This window comes from Symphodus melops (genome assembly GCF_947650265.1).
Source record: "Symphodus melops genome assembly, chromosome: 12".
Lineage (NCBI taxonomy): Eukaryota > Metazoa > Chordata > Actinopteri > Labriformes > Labridae > Symphodus > Symphodus melops.
In genome coordinates this window covers 5,105,159-5,119,514 of record NC_136702.1, presented here as the reverse complement: position 1 = coordinate 5,119,514, position 14,356 = coordinate 5,105,159, and the positions used below count along the sequence as shown (strand labels likewise).

General features: G+C 43.0%; 1 protein-coding gene across 1 annotated transcript; it reads right to left on the bottom strand.

Annotated features, from left to right (window-relative positions):
• Positions 1 to 2,386: 2,386 nt before the first annotated feature.
• Positions 2,387 to 14,126, bottom strand: tmtc4 (transmembrane O-mannosyltransferase targeting cadherins 4). Its single transcript, XM_079358388.1, has 19 exons — positions 13,918 to 14,126; positions 13,637 to 13,767; positions 13,314 to 13,517; positions 13,056 to 13,171; positions 11,270 to 11,486; positions 10,119 to 10,206; positions 9,804 to 9,904; positions 8,648 to 8,740; positions 8,305 to 8,466; positions 7,878 to 8,080; positions 7,430 to 7,604; positions 6,773 to 6,904; positions 6,608 to 6,687; positions 6,377 to 6,484; positions 6,077 to 6,218; positions 5,815 to 5,929; positions 3,009 to 3,121; positions 2,817 to 2,886; positions 2,387 to 2,654 (listed from the first exon to the last, which is right to left on the bottom strand). Exons 3-19 carry the CDS (start codon positions 13,473 to 13,475, stop codon positions 2,506 to 2,508), a joined length of 2,226 nt encoding a protein of 741 aa, XP_079214514.1. The 5' UTR covers positions 13,476 to 13,517; positions 13,637 to 13,767; positions 13,918 to 14,126; the 3' UTR covers positions 2,387 to 2,505.
• Positions 14,127 to 14,356: the final 230 nt, after the last annotated feature.

The following is a 14,356-nucleotide window of genomic DNA, read 5'->3' as shown; positions in this document are numbered from 1 at the left end:
TGAACGTCGGCTGCGCGGCGTGTTACGCTGCATGACGGAAAATAATGTGAGGGAAAAGCTTCGAGTCTTGAATGTCACTTTTCAAACCTTTTTGATCTTATGCTGTCTGCATGCGCTCCATAGCATGAAGCCCTTTCACCATCCTGACCCTTACATCAGGCTTGTTGAAACAGGTTTCATCTTAAACCCTCTGTGTGTGTGTGTGTGTGTGTGTATGCACTATTTGTTGTGTTTTAAGACACATCTTCCACTTACTCTAAACATCAAAGCAGCAAAAACAAAAAACACATTAAAGTAAGACGGAAGTTTCATCATGTGGTGTCAGTCGCATGTTGAGGAGGTCATATACGAGGATTGTGATGGTCGTGTGTTGCCGCGGAGACCCCCGATGTGCATATCAGTAACATCGTCCGAGCATCAAAGCTGAAACTGGTGTATTGTACTGTAAGTGTAAACAAACTAAACAGTCCTTAAACTAAAGCCATACCAGCCCGCCACAGCTTCAAAAGTTCCCTGCGAGCCGTAGGAAGCAGGTGAAAAAATAGAAGTGCGTTGAGCTCTGACCCCGGGTGCACACTTGTTGACTGATGTTTCAAACTGGGGTCGCCTCTTCCCCTTAGCATAGAGCAATCAATGTGTGTGTGTGGGTGTGTGTGTGTGTGTGTGTGTGTGTGTGTGTGTGTGAATAGTCCCCAGGGGGATCATCCCCGTCTCTCTTTGAAGGTTTCCCTGCTACAGAGCTGTTTTCTTACAGCACCAGCCATCGGTTTCCTGTCTCATCTGACCCCGCGTCTCCTCGTGGACACTTCAGAAAAGAGTACCGACACAAACACCTTTCTCCCATTAACTACAGAGGCTGCAGGAGGAGAGGGGAGCATCCCACTCTGGATTTTTTTTTTTATTTTTTTTTTTTATCTTTGAATCATAAGCAGTTGATCAAGTGTGCAGAAATATGTTTCTGTTGGAACTTGAATCCATTCTCGCAGACATAATGAAACAAAGAATTTGAAGGGATGTCAGTTTAAGACAAAGGAAATGTTAAGGCTCCAAAACTATGGAAAGACCTCCCAAGGAGATCAGGACAGGTTATCTCTTTCAAATCCCTTCTTAAGACACAATGAAGACACTCGGGCGAGCCTTTCCTGATTTAAGTTGAGTCTAGATGTTTACCTGGATTTGACGCCTTTAAATGAACTAATTGTCTTTTATAGATGTTTAAAATTGATTGCATATATTAAAACATTTATTCCTTTACCTTTGCCTGTATTATATTTGGTTTATTGTTGCTGCCATGTACTGTAAATTGCTCTCTAAATAAAGAGTATTATATTCTCATTATGTTAAGAGGAGTTAGGTCAGAAATGTGGAATAACAGATTCATTCATTCCTGCAGTTTGGGACTGGAGTAAAAGGTTTAAAGTTTGGTTTGAAAAGCTTTTATATCTGTAGTTTGGGCTGAAGGCTCATTTTAATGCTTCAGTTTGCATTTTTCATGATGTTCACATTCAGATGTTTGGTACGACCAAGGGTGGATTATTTTGCTTGGATTGCTTGAGAAACGCGTCAGTATTGTCTGTGTGTGAAAGACCGGCATTGGGTGCAGTATTTGAGTTTTACATCATCTATGTATAATGTTTATTTGATAATTGAAGTTCAGGTTTTAATTCAGTAGAAGAGATTTGATTTAATTATAAATGATATAAATATATACGGTATATCATGATAGAGATACAAGTGTATTGTGTCTTGGTTGTTCTTGTCTTATTTCAGCTTGGAGTTTGTCTGCTTTTTTCGTATTTTTGTTGATATTTTTTAAATGATAAAATAATGATATTGAGAGAAGAGGATAAAACATTAGAAAACAAACATGACAATCTAACAGCCCATCAGGGGTCTGCAGTAACTAGCTGATGCCTCTCGTGGACTTGTTCTCCTGCTTGAATAGAGATAAAAAATTAAAAAAAAACTGCAGCCGTGTTCAGACTTAGTTTTATCCGCTTTCAAAGAAACATTTGGAAATCTTGGAAAATAGCCAAACACATCAAATCTATTTTATAAGCGATTCTCTGGGTCCACACGTGTGCTGCTGCGTCCAGCTGACACAACACAGGGTCAGAGATGAAAAGAGGATGGGGTTCACCGTGGATCAGATCCACATGGCCCTCGAACGGGGCAACAAAACAGCACATTGAAGACGACCCTGTAACCAGGACACCTGCAACCAACTTTGGGACACATCTCACGCCCAGCAAATCTAATTAGAAACATGAAAGCGTCTGTAGTAACAGTCACATCTACAAAATCACAACATGAAAACGTGCAACACACGGCTTTCCCCTTTAGAGAGGCACAGTCGCGGAAAAAGAAAACAAACTAAACTCTGATCCACAGATCATGGTCTTTATTTCCAAATGGTACAAAGCTAGAATTAGTGAGATAAAATGATACAAAAAGAAACAATGGAATCATGTGTCGTATGACAGGCAGGGGTCCCGGCAGGCTCCCTCAGGGTGTGAGGCGTTTGAGCTGGTCCAGTTTGCGTCGCAGCATGTTGTAGTTCTCTCTGGTCCCGGGAGCCTCGGGGTCCAACTTTAGAGACAGCTCATAGTGTTTCTTTGCCAGCTCCAGCTTTCCCCAGCGATGATACAGCACAGCTGAGGAAAAGACGAATGCACCGTGTTCAAGCTGAGAAGCAGCAGCGACTTTAATTGTTTTCATTTAGTGTGTTCAGTATAGGTCGTCAGGGCTGCACATTAACGCTTCTGCTGGCACACAGAATACTTCCTTTAACTTCTGAGTGTGTTGCAGCTGCTTACCTAAATTGCCATGGCAACTGGCAGAGTTTGGGTTGATGCGAAGAGCCTGAAGAAAGAAACCTTCCGACTCCTGAAACCAAAATGTAAACTTCTTCAGTTTATACAGCAATGTTACAATCCTGCCCCAGACAAAAATTAATATATAAGGTCTGATGAACTATGATTGAAGAAGTTTGTACCGCAGTCACTCACCTTGTATTTTTGTTGTTTCCCCAGGACGTTAGCTAGTGAGAACATGATAGTGTGGTCATTGGGGAGGAGCTTCAGAGCTTCGCGGCCAATCAGCTCAGCTTGACCCAAGTTACCTTGAAGATGAAAACGAAACAAACAAACAGCCACATTATTTGTAAAGGCTCATGTAGGGACAGGCATCGAGAATTAGCTTCGGCTAAAGTGTGTGGAGACAAATTGTCTCAAAACTAAAAAAAATACATTTTCAATTATATGAATTTCTCTTCTAGTCTTCCGACCAATCAAAGCGCTTTAACACCACAGGTCCCACCTACACATTCACACACTGATAGCAGAGATATCAATGAAGGAAACCATCCCATCATCCCATTCATATGCCGCCGACAATGCAGAAGGAGAAAGTCCTGCAGAAAGGACAAGTCGGACATGTTACTGCAGGAGCCGGGGATTGAACCCCCAACCTTCTGATTGAGAGACAACCAACTTTACCAACAGAGCCACAGCCGCCCAATACGTGCTCTACATAATCACCTGGATACTTCAGGTGATTGACTGAAAAGCATTTATCTTTCAGTTTTATACTCTTGTAAATGAACCCTTCTGTTACACATTTCATTATCTTGTTTATCTTAAAGTTTCTGCACTCCTCGCCCCTGCACCGTTGTCCTGAACATACTGAGTTAATATTTAATGTTACATGCTTGTACATGTCGAGAAAAGTATAGCAGCTCAAACTGATTGCCGATTCTGATTCTTATTCGGATTTTAGTTACATACTGGCCACACCTGCAGTTTGACAGATACAGGCTGCATCTAAAAGAGCCAAAATATGTTAGACTCAGACTGTCTCAAAATTCACACCAGTAAAAAAAAAAAAAAACTAAAGACACAACAGTAACAACAGCCGGCATACAAAGAATCTGAATTTTGTCAGCAGTGTCTAGAACAGAGTTTTATCCTCTCCACACATGGAGGAGCGGTTTAGTCTCCTAATTAAGGTTGAACACAAGCCCCACTGGGTTATTGATCTCTGTCACAGAGCCGTCTGATGTCTGGCCAGAAATGGGGAACAGACAGACAGACAGACCGACAGACAGACAGACAGACAGACAGAAAGACAGACAGACATGTCCTGAGTCATGGCTGTTGCCCTTCGGACGCAGCTTGCTAAGACGTGACTCCATTGGTGACTGTGTGGTACCTCAGCCTCAGTCTACACTGGTTCAGCCTTCTGTTTGCATAATGAACTAAAGCAAAGAAAGGGGCTGAACGCCAAAGAGAAAAGAAAATTCCAGATTTTTTATTTATTTTTTTTTTTTTGGAAAGAGACACCTATTGTTCTTCTTTTCCTCTTTTTGTTGTTTTCTGGGGAGCTGGGGAGACGGGTAGAATTATTTATGTCAGATTTGGGGAACAAATGTGGTGTGTGTGTGTGTGTGGGGGGGGGGGGGGGGGGGGGGGACTCTAAGCGAGCGCTGTTCTGGCTGTGCTTGCCCATGTTTGAGCAGGAACATACTGGGCCCTGATTGGACAGTTCCAGTGCCCTCCTGGGAGACTCCGCCCCCGCGGGAGCAGCTTCTGACAAAACGGCTCGAGCGTTTGGAAATCAGAGCATTCTCCACACGGCAGGGAAGAGTGCCTTCAAAACTCACAACACAAAGCTTTAATACATAAATTTCAAGCATTACTGATTCCTGCTCTTCCGGTCTAATCTTGTTGGCCATTTAGATTTCCTGCATTCCCAAAAATAACAAACGCCAGCTTTTCTTGGCTGTTAAAGCTGGAACGTGATGAAGACTGAACAGAGACTTCTGAACCAAAATGTACAAATGCTTGGACACGTTAGCATCATTAGAAAGGTTTCAAAAATCTTTTTCATGGCATTACATTAAACATTTTCTCATGTTCTAAACAAGTGTTTTTTTTATTTTCTTTTTTTTTTAAATGCGTCTTTCATGTCCACCAGGGTGCACATTTTCTTCAGCTCAACAAAAAAAACAAGCAGGACAAAACAAGGTGACATTATACCCTTAATAGATGTTATTTTCCTGTCAGGTGTCTGACCAGATCTATTTCCTGTCCACGCCGACTCAACTCAGCCTTGTGAACCTGCTAAAACTGTAGACTGTAAATATTACAGGACAAGGCCTGAGGGATGTCAGGGGGATCCAGAGTCTCATCAGCAGCAGCCGCCGTGCTGGAAATGCTGCCTCAGCCTAACTTTCAGTCAAGCTAACAATAGGCTGCTTGCTGGAGCTGATGCGGGTACATCTTACGCCCTAACTATGAATAACACGCATCGTTCATAAAGTCAAAGCAGAGCCATTGGAAAACATATACCGGCCATACAGTGTGTACTCATGATGACAACTACCAATCAGACCTATCTCCTCATTTGTACCATGTTTTAAACTGGGGGGGGGGGGGGGGGGGGTTACATGTTGTTAATCCCAATCATTACATACTCTGTTCGCCATTCAGTCCGTCAGCGGCCACAGATTTGCTCTATCAGACGCCGCTCGCCCTGCCTTACTGGAGTCAAGCGGGAAAGACGTGCCAACATGTAGCTTTGTCTGTCTGATGAGAACTTGTTGTCCATTAAGCGCCTGTTCAGACTTAAGAAAGAAACACAATCGCGAGTCTGTCTATTGTGAGTTTTTCTTTTTTCTTTTTATTGAACAGACATTCTGAGCGTCTCCTGGTCCGGGCTGTTATATTCATTGGTTTGTATGGAAGATGATGGAAATAAAGTGGCGACTGATTTCAGTATTTCTTATCGTAAATTGCTTATGTATTTTGTGCCTACCAGTATTGTCCAGCAGGATGACCATGTTGTTCCAGGCTAGACTATGGTCCGGTTTTAGCATTGTTGCATTCCTCCATGCATTAAGGGCATCCACATGTCTGTTCTGGTCAGCGTACTGTCAAAACAAGAGGCGAGGTGATGAAACGTCTTCTGGAGGTTTCAATCTTTTGGAAACAAACGGATCCCAACTCTGCTTTCGTTAAAACCACTTCTCATATCTTCCTAAAAGCTGATAAGCAGCCTTTTCACCCGAGCGTCTCACCAAGCGTCCGAGGTTATAGTAGCAGTCGGGGTATTTTTTCCGGAAGCGGATAGCGTTCCAGTAGCTCAGCTCTGCGTCCTCAAACTTCTGCAGGCTGTTCTGAACGATTCCCAGGTTCATCCAAGCTGCAGCGAAGTCAGGCCTGCAAACATATTCAAAAAGAGAAAGAGAGAGAGAGAAAAAAAAAAACACAAATCAGTCGGGAGCTTTTCCAGGAAATTTGGTTTTGGAATTAGCTAATGACATGGTCGTTGATGTGTAGTGGAAGGTGCAGTGGTAATTATGTGCTGGGTGACGTACTGAATGGAAACAGCTTTAGACAACAGCTGCTCCGCCTCGATCAGTTCGTTCCTCTCCTTCAGGATATTCCCCAGGTTGTTCATGGCATGGACGTAGCTCGGATGGAGCCTGAAAGTCACAAAAAAAAAAAAAAAAAAACCCTGCAGTGAACACATCTCTGCCTCTCTCATATATACAAGTCTTTAAATCAACAAGTATAAGTGGGACGCTTGTGCTTGCAAAGAGACATACCTGACTGCCTCCCTGTAATAATTAATGGCAGTGGTAGTGTTCCCTCGGTCTGCCAGGTTTTTGCCAACATTGTAATGGACCTGAGGATTCAGACACGTAAGGCATCAGAGTTTCACACAGACACAAGAACAAACAGGCAGAAAATAAAAAAAAACAGGCATTTACCTTGGCATTGAGCGGACAGACGGAGAGGGCGCTGGTGAAGAGGCTTCGCTCCGAGCGCCACTGGTGGCTGCGGAGAGCACAGCGAGCTACAAAGACGCACAACAGCACGACAACAGACGCACACAGCAGCTTCTGGAAAAAGAGGACATGAGGATATCAAACAACCACGTTTGTTGTCCTTTGGGAACTCACCGAAGCCTTGCGTCACTAAAATCATCTAGAAAACCACTTCAGACCGTTTATATTTTGCACTCGGCTCAAAGGACAAAGCATGTAAGTAAGCAAGTATTGAGCAAGGAGAACTCCCATGATTCCCCGCCCAGCTTCAACGTCATCTTTTGTTATTGAATTGATTGAGAGCAGAATCTACATACCAGGCCTTTAATAAAGCTAGTTTTTTTTTTCTACAACATATACAGTATGTAACATGTGAACAGCGGCTGCTACTTTCATCCACTTACAGCTGAGTCATTGTCAAAGCCGCAGGAACAGGTGGTTCAATAAAGAGATAAAAAAACAGACAAAGTGACTCTTAAGGCTTAGAGAAACCCCAAAGTTCACAGGGTTGAATCTTTGCTGGAAACTAAAGGTCCAGCAGGTTGTGCTGTCCTTTATTTTGTCTTTGTGCGTGATCTTTTCCGTGTGTTCTAGCCTTACCTTGTGTTTGGACCAGCGGCAGCAGCAGTGTCCCAGGGAGTAGGCCAGCAGTAAGCAGTAACCAGCCGATGAGAGGTAGAGCACTCGCTCGGCAATGACGAAGCCCACCCTGAAAAAAAGGTTACAGGCTGGCAGAAAGGGGACCACGAGCAGCACCAGGCCCAAGGTCAGTGTCCTGGCAGGGAGAGAGACAGGGAGAGGGCACAGACAAGGCCAGAGGATTATATACATGAACATGGCACTCTGATGCTTTGTGGAGAGGAAATTAAGCTGAGCAAACTTCTCCAAAATGAGGGAAACTTTGAGAACCGACAAGAGACTTTTTAAACTCAATTTCGATGTTTCCGTGGTCACACTGCAGCGGTTGAAGCAATATTTTCATAATCAGGTCTGAGGCCATAAGAGGCCAACATGCACTCCATCTCATCCACAGCGAGTTCTTTCTTACCTCCTCCTCTGGTTGTCCTGCGAGCATAAGGCTTGACTTATCAAGCCTATCAGGACGCACCAGAGCAGCAGCAGCCACACCATCCTCCAATCAGTGGCTGACTTAATGAGAGGCACACAGCCCATAGACCAATCAAAACACAGCCACCAGGGACACAGCAGCAGCCAGGCATTCAGAGAGTAGTAGTAATTATAGTTCACGATCTGCCAATCAAAGGGGAACAAGGGGGGGTGAAGAATAAGAGAGGGTAGGGGCGAGAGAAGGAAAGACAAGTGTTTTAAAATCAGAAAAAGTCAATCAGAGTGACAGTGGATGAGGAGAAACCCCATTTTTTAATTGAACTAATCAAAGAAAACAGACATTTTCAGGCCTTTAGCATACCTCATCTCACAATTAAATAAAAAATAAATAAATAAATAAAACTCACTCTAAGAAAGACATTTTCTTCAAAAGATGCTGGGTTGTCTACTTCAGTGAATGCTGGTGGTCCTGTTCCCATGATCCTCCAGCGTGCATAGAGCATCGAGAGTCCTCCGAGGCCCATGAGGGCCAACCGTGTTAGCAATCCTGTTCGCAATATCTCACTCACCTGTCAGGAGAAATATCACCACGTCACTGACAAACACAAAGCCATGTGTGGAACAACACAAGCCCTGTTTAGTTTACATTAAGGATGTATGTGAAGTGACATTAATCACACAGAGGAGTGCATAATTTATGACAGAAAAAAAAAAGGGGGGGGGGGGGGGGGTGAATGAATTGTAACTCACCTCGAGTGGATTCTTCCTGAGGAGGAGCCTCTGGCTGAGTTGGTACACATTAACATTACAGATCAGGAGGACATCAAAGGCTGCATTCACACCCTGAAGGGAGAGACATATAGAGGACGACGGAGAAATGACATTTAAAATGTATATAGGTCAGCAAGAAATAGACCCCGAGCTCCAATCACTGGAGATGACAGTTCAAGATGATGAAAACAAATCTAATTATTTTGCTTCTTTTTAACAGCTGTATACTACTCACCCTATATATAGATATGAATATTGTTTAATGGCCTGGCTTAGGAGCGTGTAAAGACTCTGACCTGACCTCATTTTCCCCTTCATGATATCAAGACTCACGTCACTTACGTCCATATTGCTCACTTGAGGCAGGAACTCGCCTTAAGTGAGCAACCCACCAAGTTCAGCTAATGATTACCACCCGAGGTAATAACAGACACAAAACAACGACAAAGGCCCAATGACTGCAGAACTACATCGCGCCGCTGTTGAGGAACAGTGACGCGTCGACAGCCTTAGGTGTTGGTAGAGATTGCTGGCATTTAGCTTTTGACTATCCTAACACTTTCTGCTGGCAGAGGACCGTTCTTGTTTGGTTTAGTCACACAGTCATCAACATGAAACCGGTTGACAATAGGAGCTAACTGGTTGGACTCTGAGGTCGTCCCCATCTTCTCCTTAATGTTTCGTTAACATTATGCTGCACTGCTCTGGCTTGCATTTGTTGGTAAATCTTTGAAGGCAAAATGTCCAACTTGTAGGCCCTCTTTAGGAACTGATGCTGAACAAGATACATGAATGGGTATTATTTGAACACACAAGTCAACCCTTACTGTATACTTAAATAAGGCACTATTCAAAAACAGTCTTTATCAATAATAAATCAGAGTCCTCCTCGAGAGTGCAGTAAGTGTCGTCAAGGCTTGAGTCTAAGTAGAGTCAGTATTTGATATCGTCGTGTGACATCTGCCACATGATGGCAGTTATTTTAAACTGTAGTAAACTTAGTTATTACATCCCTGATCATTTCTCACTGAAGACTTTGTTCTTCCTGGGTAAAAGGAAATCATCGTCTCACTACTACAAAAGCTTTTAAAACACACACACACACACACAAACCAAAAAAAAAAAGACTTTGTACCAAGACTGTGATGCCTTGTTCTTTGCAGAGCATCGCTGCAGCACACAGCAAGAGGCTGACCACAACCCACTGCACAGAGAAGCTGTCATCTCTGTCGCTCCCTGGGAAAACAAAGACAAGGCCGACGCTGGTCAATGACGGTCGAAGCTCGAAAAAAAGAAAAAAAAAAAAAAAAAGAAAAAAAAAAGTTGCTGTTCAAACAGATGAGTTCATAAACAAACAGGTCCGTGATGTTTGATGCTGGCACTGTGTTTATCAGATCTTTGTTCAGTACAGTGTCACAGGAAAGAGGAACGGTTGGGTTTAGGTGCCTACCTCTGTTGAAAGCTTTGCAGTAGGTGAGGAAAGAGAGCTGGAAGAACAGAGCGCACAAAAGATCTGCACGGCCCACAATACCAGCCACCTTATTAAGGGAAAAGAAGAACGAAAAAAAAAAATCATAAGACAAGATGAAAACGTATACTATAAGACATGGTATTAATATATGCATCCTTTGATCAATTATTTCATTTGTTTATATCATATTCTGTTTTGCATCCAGCAACAAATGGAGGCTTATTAACAGAGGGAGAAAGAATCTCTCATTAGCAGCACGCTCTATGTGTGTGTGTGTGTGTGCTCTATACAGTGTGTGGGTACAGTTTGGTTGGCATCCTGGGGTTGCCTGCTTTGATACATACAGCAGGCCTAAGCCAACAGGCTGCCTGCCTCCCACCCCCCAGGTCTCACCCAGTCCTTGACCTGTATGATTAAAGAGAACGGAGAGGGGGAGCTGCCGCCTTCCAGCCAGGCTTTACAGCAAAAAAAAACACACACACACACATATTCTGGCAGGTCAAATAAGCATCCCAACTCGGCTAATAATCGGGCTGTGCTAACACACGGACCTTGGCTCTGCGCTCCCAGCTGTGGTGAGGCTTTTGTTGTTGGCATGGAACCACTGCATGTCCAGTAAAAAAAAAAAAAACCTCCAGGCTGGTGTATGCCAAGATGGCATGATGGGCTGCTGTAGGAGTCCATGTTGTTTTGAAAACTTTATTTGAAACGCAAAAACCACGAACAGTGCTTCCTCTCAAAGATCGGATAGTTTATGAGCCAAGCGAGCCCGTGTTTTAAAAGCAAGAAGAAGAGGCACATAGTCAGGACCAACTGGTGCAGCAGATCTTGATATCAACATATGAGATGTGGTGATTCCAAAGTGATCAACATCGTTCTCTCAACACTACCCAAAGGACTGATTATTATTGGCTTACTTCACACAAATGCATGCATGAGACCCGGCTGACACACCTCCTCGGGTTTGAGCCCATAAATACGATGTGCTCAGTCGGTTTCTGCTGGATTTTTTGGGCCTGATCTACGACTTTTGGAGAAAGGGTTTCACCAGCACTTCCAAGGGAAACTTCTTCTTAAATCATATTAAAAAAAAAAAGTAAAAGAAAAAAAAAGGCTCAAACTCTTCTTACACTTTCTGTGTGAACAGGGTGCGCAGCGAAGAAGAGGGCAGCAAGCAGAGAGGTCTTGGGAGCGTTGTTAAGCACACAACCATCGTCATCGTAAGCCAGTCCACCAATCAGGATAGCAAACACGTCAATCATCAGGGCAGAGATGACAGCATGGAGGATGATGTTCAGCACATGGAAGCCGACAGGATGCAGGCCTCCCGCCAAGAGGTAGCTCAGCCTGCAAGAGAAGGAAAAAAAAAAAAGAGGAGTTTAATGTTTGACGTTTAAAAAGTGAGAGCAAGCAGGAAGATGACCAACAGTAAATCTCTAACTTTCAAACTTTCTTTGGTCAGTTTGCGGGAGCATAAACTGCACTTTCAATCGTACTTTGAACTGCAAATAATACAATCATTTTAATGCCATATTGCATTATTGTTTGTATTATCTTACTGAAGCCTGGAAATCTGAGCTCCCACAGTAGGATTCTCAGTGAATGAAAAGGCCACCCTGGAAGTGTCACCATGCTGCATTGCTCGGCTGCGCTACACTCACCCAGAATTCCAAAATCAAACAAGTATTTTCTGCGTTTTTCCTTGAACAGACTTAAACCTCATAGCGACCCAAAGTTTCAAGTCTTTAGAGAAATGCAGCACGTTGTCGTAGATGGTTCAAGAAAGAAACCTGCCACTTCAAAGAATGACTGAGCAAGAGGAGCCTTAGACAGACAGAAGCTGGTAAAGCTGATTAAAAGTCATCAAAGAGGGAAACAAGAAATGACCAAATGCACCAGAGGAGACGACACACACTATTACTTCACCAGCCAATCAGTGTGCTGGATGATAAATGAAAACCTTGGTGTATATTAAAACCCCATGTGACACAGCTAGTGACTCGAACTATTGAAAGATGACACTCTAAAAAACACCAATTAGCTAATGACATGGTGATTACCAAACGCTTCCGAGTAAAAGATCAAGTGCAGGTGCCAGTGTTTCATTTCTTCCATCCCCATCTGTCTTTTATGACCCACAAGCTGAGTTATAACTCCCACAATAATCCTGATTTCCAGGAAGAGTGCCCGCCATAGGCAGAGGAAGGAGTTCCTGTGTGAAAGTAAACTTCTTATTCGTGCGCCTGAGTTGGATAAATCTTCACAGGTAAAATGGGTCTAAGAGACACTATGCCATGCTGAAAGAACAGATTCTCTACTGATTCATAGTGACTCCTCTCATTTTCTCAATCAGAGCACTTGTTTGCAGTATCATTTTTTTTTTTTGTACATCAACATGCCATGCACTAAAATAGAGGTCCAGCCCATGGAAGCTCTTGTGATCAGTTCTCCACATAAAAAACTTGACATTTTTTTCAGTTAACATTAAAAAAACCACTCCTGACTATTTGTGTTTATAACTTTCAAGAAATGTTAATTGAACTTGACCACGACTTCACCTTTATTTTTTTCCATAAACATGTACACAGAGCAGATACCAGTACATCTGCAGACAGCATTTAACTTAAAGTCAAACAAACAAGTCCCAAAATGGTGAATCTGCCATCGTCCTATCTCAGGCGAACTAACCCTCCTTTCTATGGCACCAGCATGGATTGTTTTGCAAATTAAAGTAAGCTAGTTTACCTCAGAGATGGGCTTTTAAAGTAAATGGTGTATAGCAGAAGTTCAATTTTAAAGCAAAAGGCAAATCTAGTGAAATACAAGTGCAACGGTCTGCATAACAGCCACATCTGTGGGAAACACAGCAGCTCGAAGCATTTACCATTTACCCCTATTGGGTTAATGTGCTCTCACCGAAATGTTAGGACAGTGAGAGGTCTGTAAGATTTGTGACTGGAGTTGCTACTCAGGTTGCTTCCCCAGAAATCATTACTCCAGATGTTGTTCAGAGGCGTGGCCGGTCTCAAGTCCTGAAACAGACACAAAACAATCGAATGATACCAGTGACACTTACACAGGCAAGATGGATGGATGGATGGATGGATAGATAGATTATTGATCCAGAGAGATATTGAAGACTTGTATTTAACTGTGAGAGGGGTAAATAAATACCTTGTTGTTGACAATAGCTTCTGAATCGTCAAAGACAAACTCCCCGTCATAACTGTTAATAAAGCACAGGAGTGCCAGCAGGGCGACGGTGACCTTGGCCTGGACTGGAGCGAGCTTTGGCAGGGGTATTTGGTGATCCCAATAAACCTCAGATAATGCCATGATGATCTGGGTCTTTGGTGATTCTGTATCATCATTTGATCCCTGAGGAGCAACAGCAAGAAGACAGCAGCCATAGAAGCCATGAACAGCCCGGGTTGTAAACACTGATAGTGCAGCCTTGAAATGAAAGCTTGTTCTCTATAAAGTGGGCGGATTCATACCTTATCTGTTGAGATATGTCATGTTGAGAGAGGTCACCCTGTCCTGTGTTTCTCCCATGTTAGCTTACATGCCAGCTGGCTAACTAGCAAGCTTTAAAGCATTCATTTCACGGAGAAGCCACCAGCAGCATCTGAACAAAAAACGTGATGAGAAGTAAAAGAAGGGCGAAATAATAATGACACTTTCATTGACACTAGATGATGCACAGTGAAGGGTACCTTAAAAGTTAGCCGGCTAATAAAGCGTGACTTTAGCATGTCTTGTTAGCGGGAGCTCTTACCATGTATAAGACTGAAACATCACGATTGCACTGCTGTTGGTCTATCGTTACAACAAGATATCTGTTTTAGATGTTTCACACAAAAAATATTTCGCAGGTTTTCATTCACGGGAGAAAGACCCGGCGGGTCGAAGACAGAGAACTCGCGACTGTAAACAAATATACACGCTCAGGCTTCCAAACTTCCGGTTCATCGTCACCGTCACGTGTTCTTTGTTGACCAATAGTTGAAGCCTCAGACTAAGTCAAGCAACATTCTCCTTTTATAAATGTAAAGAAAAACAAGTGTACTTTTCAACTTCCCTATATGCTATAACGTGCATTAATGCAACCGCAGTAATTCATTTTTCAATTCTGTCATGTCTTTTTTTTTTTTTGTTAATGAGGGATAAAGTATGTCTGCAAGTTATTAGGATCATGCTTTTGGTCACATTGTCTT

Bases quoted from the DNA above. Each gene is read 5' to 3' on its own strand.
- tmtc4 (XM_079358388.1), bottom strand. From the start codon at position 13,475: ATGGCATTATCTGAGGTTTATTGGGATCACCAAATACCCCTGCCAAAG. The intron at 8,081-8,304 runs GTGAGTTTTATT...TTTGATTGGCAG, and splicing joins AAGAAAATGTCTTTCTTAGA to ATCGTGAACTATAATTACTA. The intron at 5,930-6,076 runs GTGAGACGCTCG...TTGTTTTGACAG, and splicing joins ACTATAACCTCGGACGCTTG to TACGCTGACCAGAACAGACA.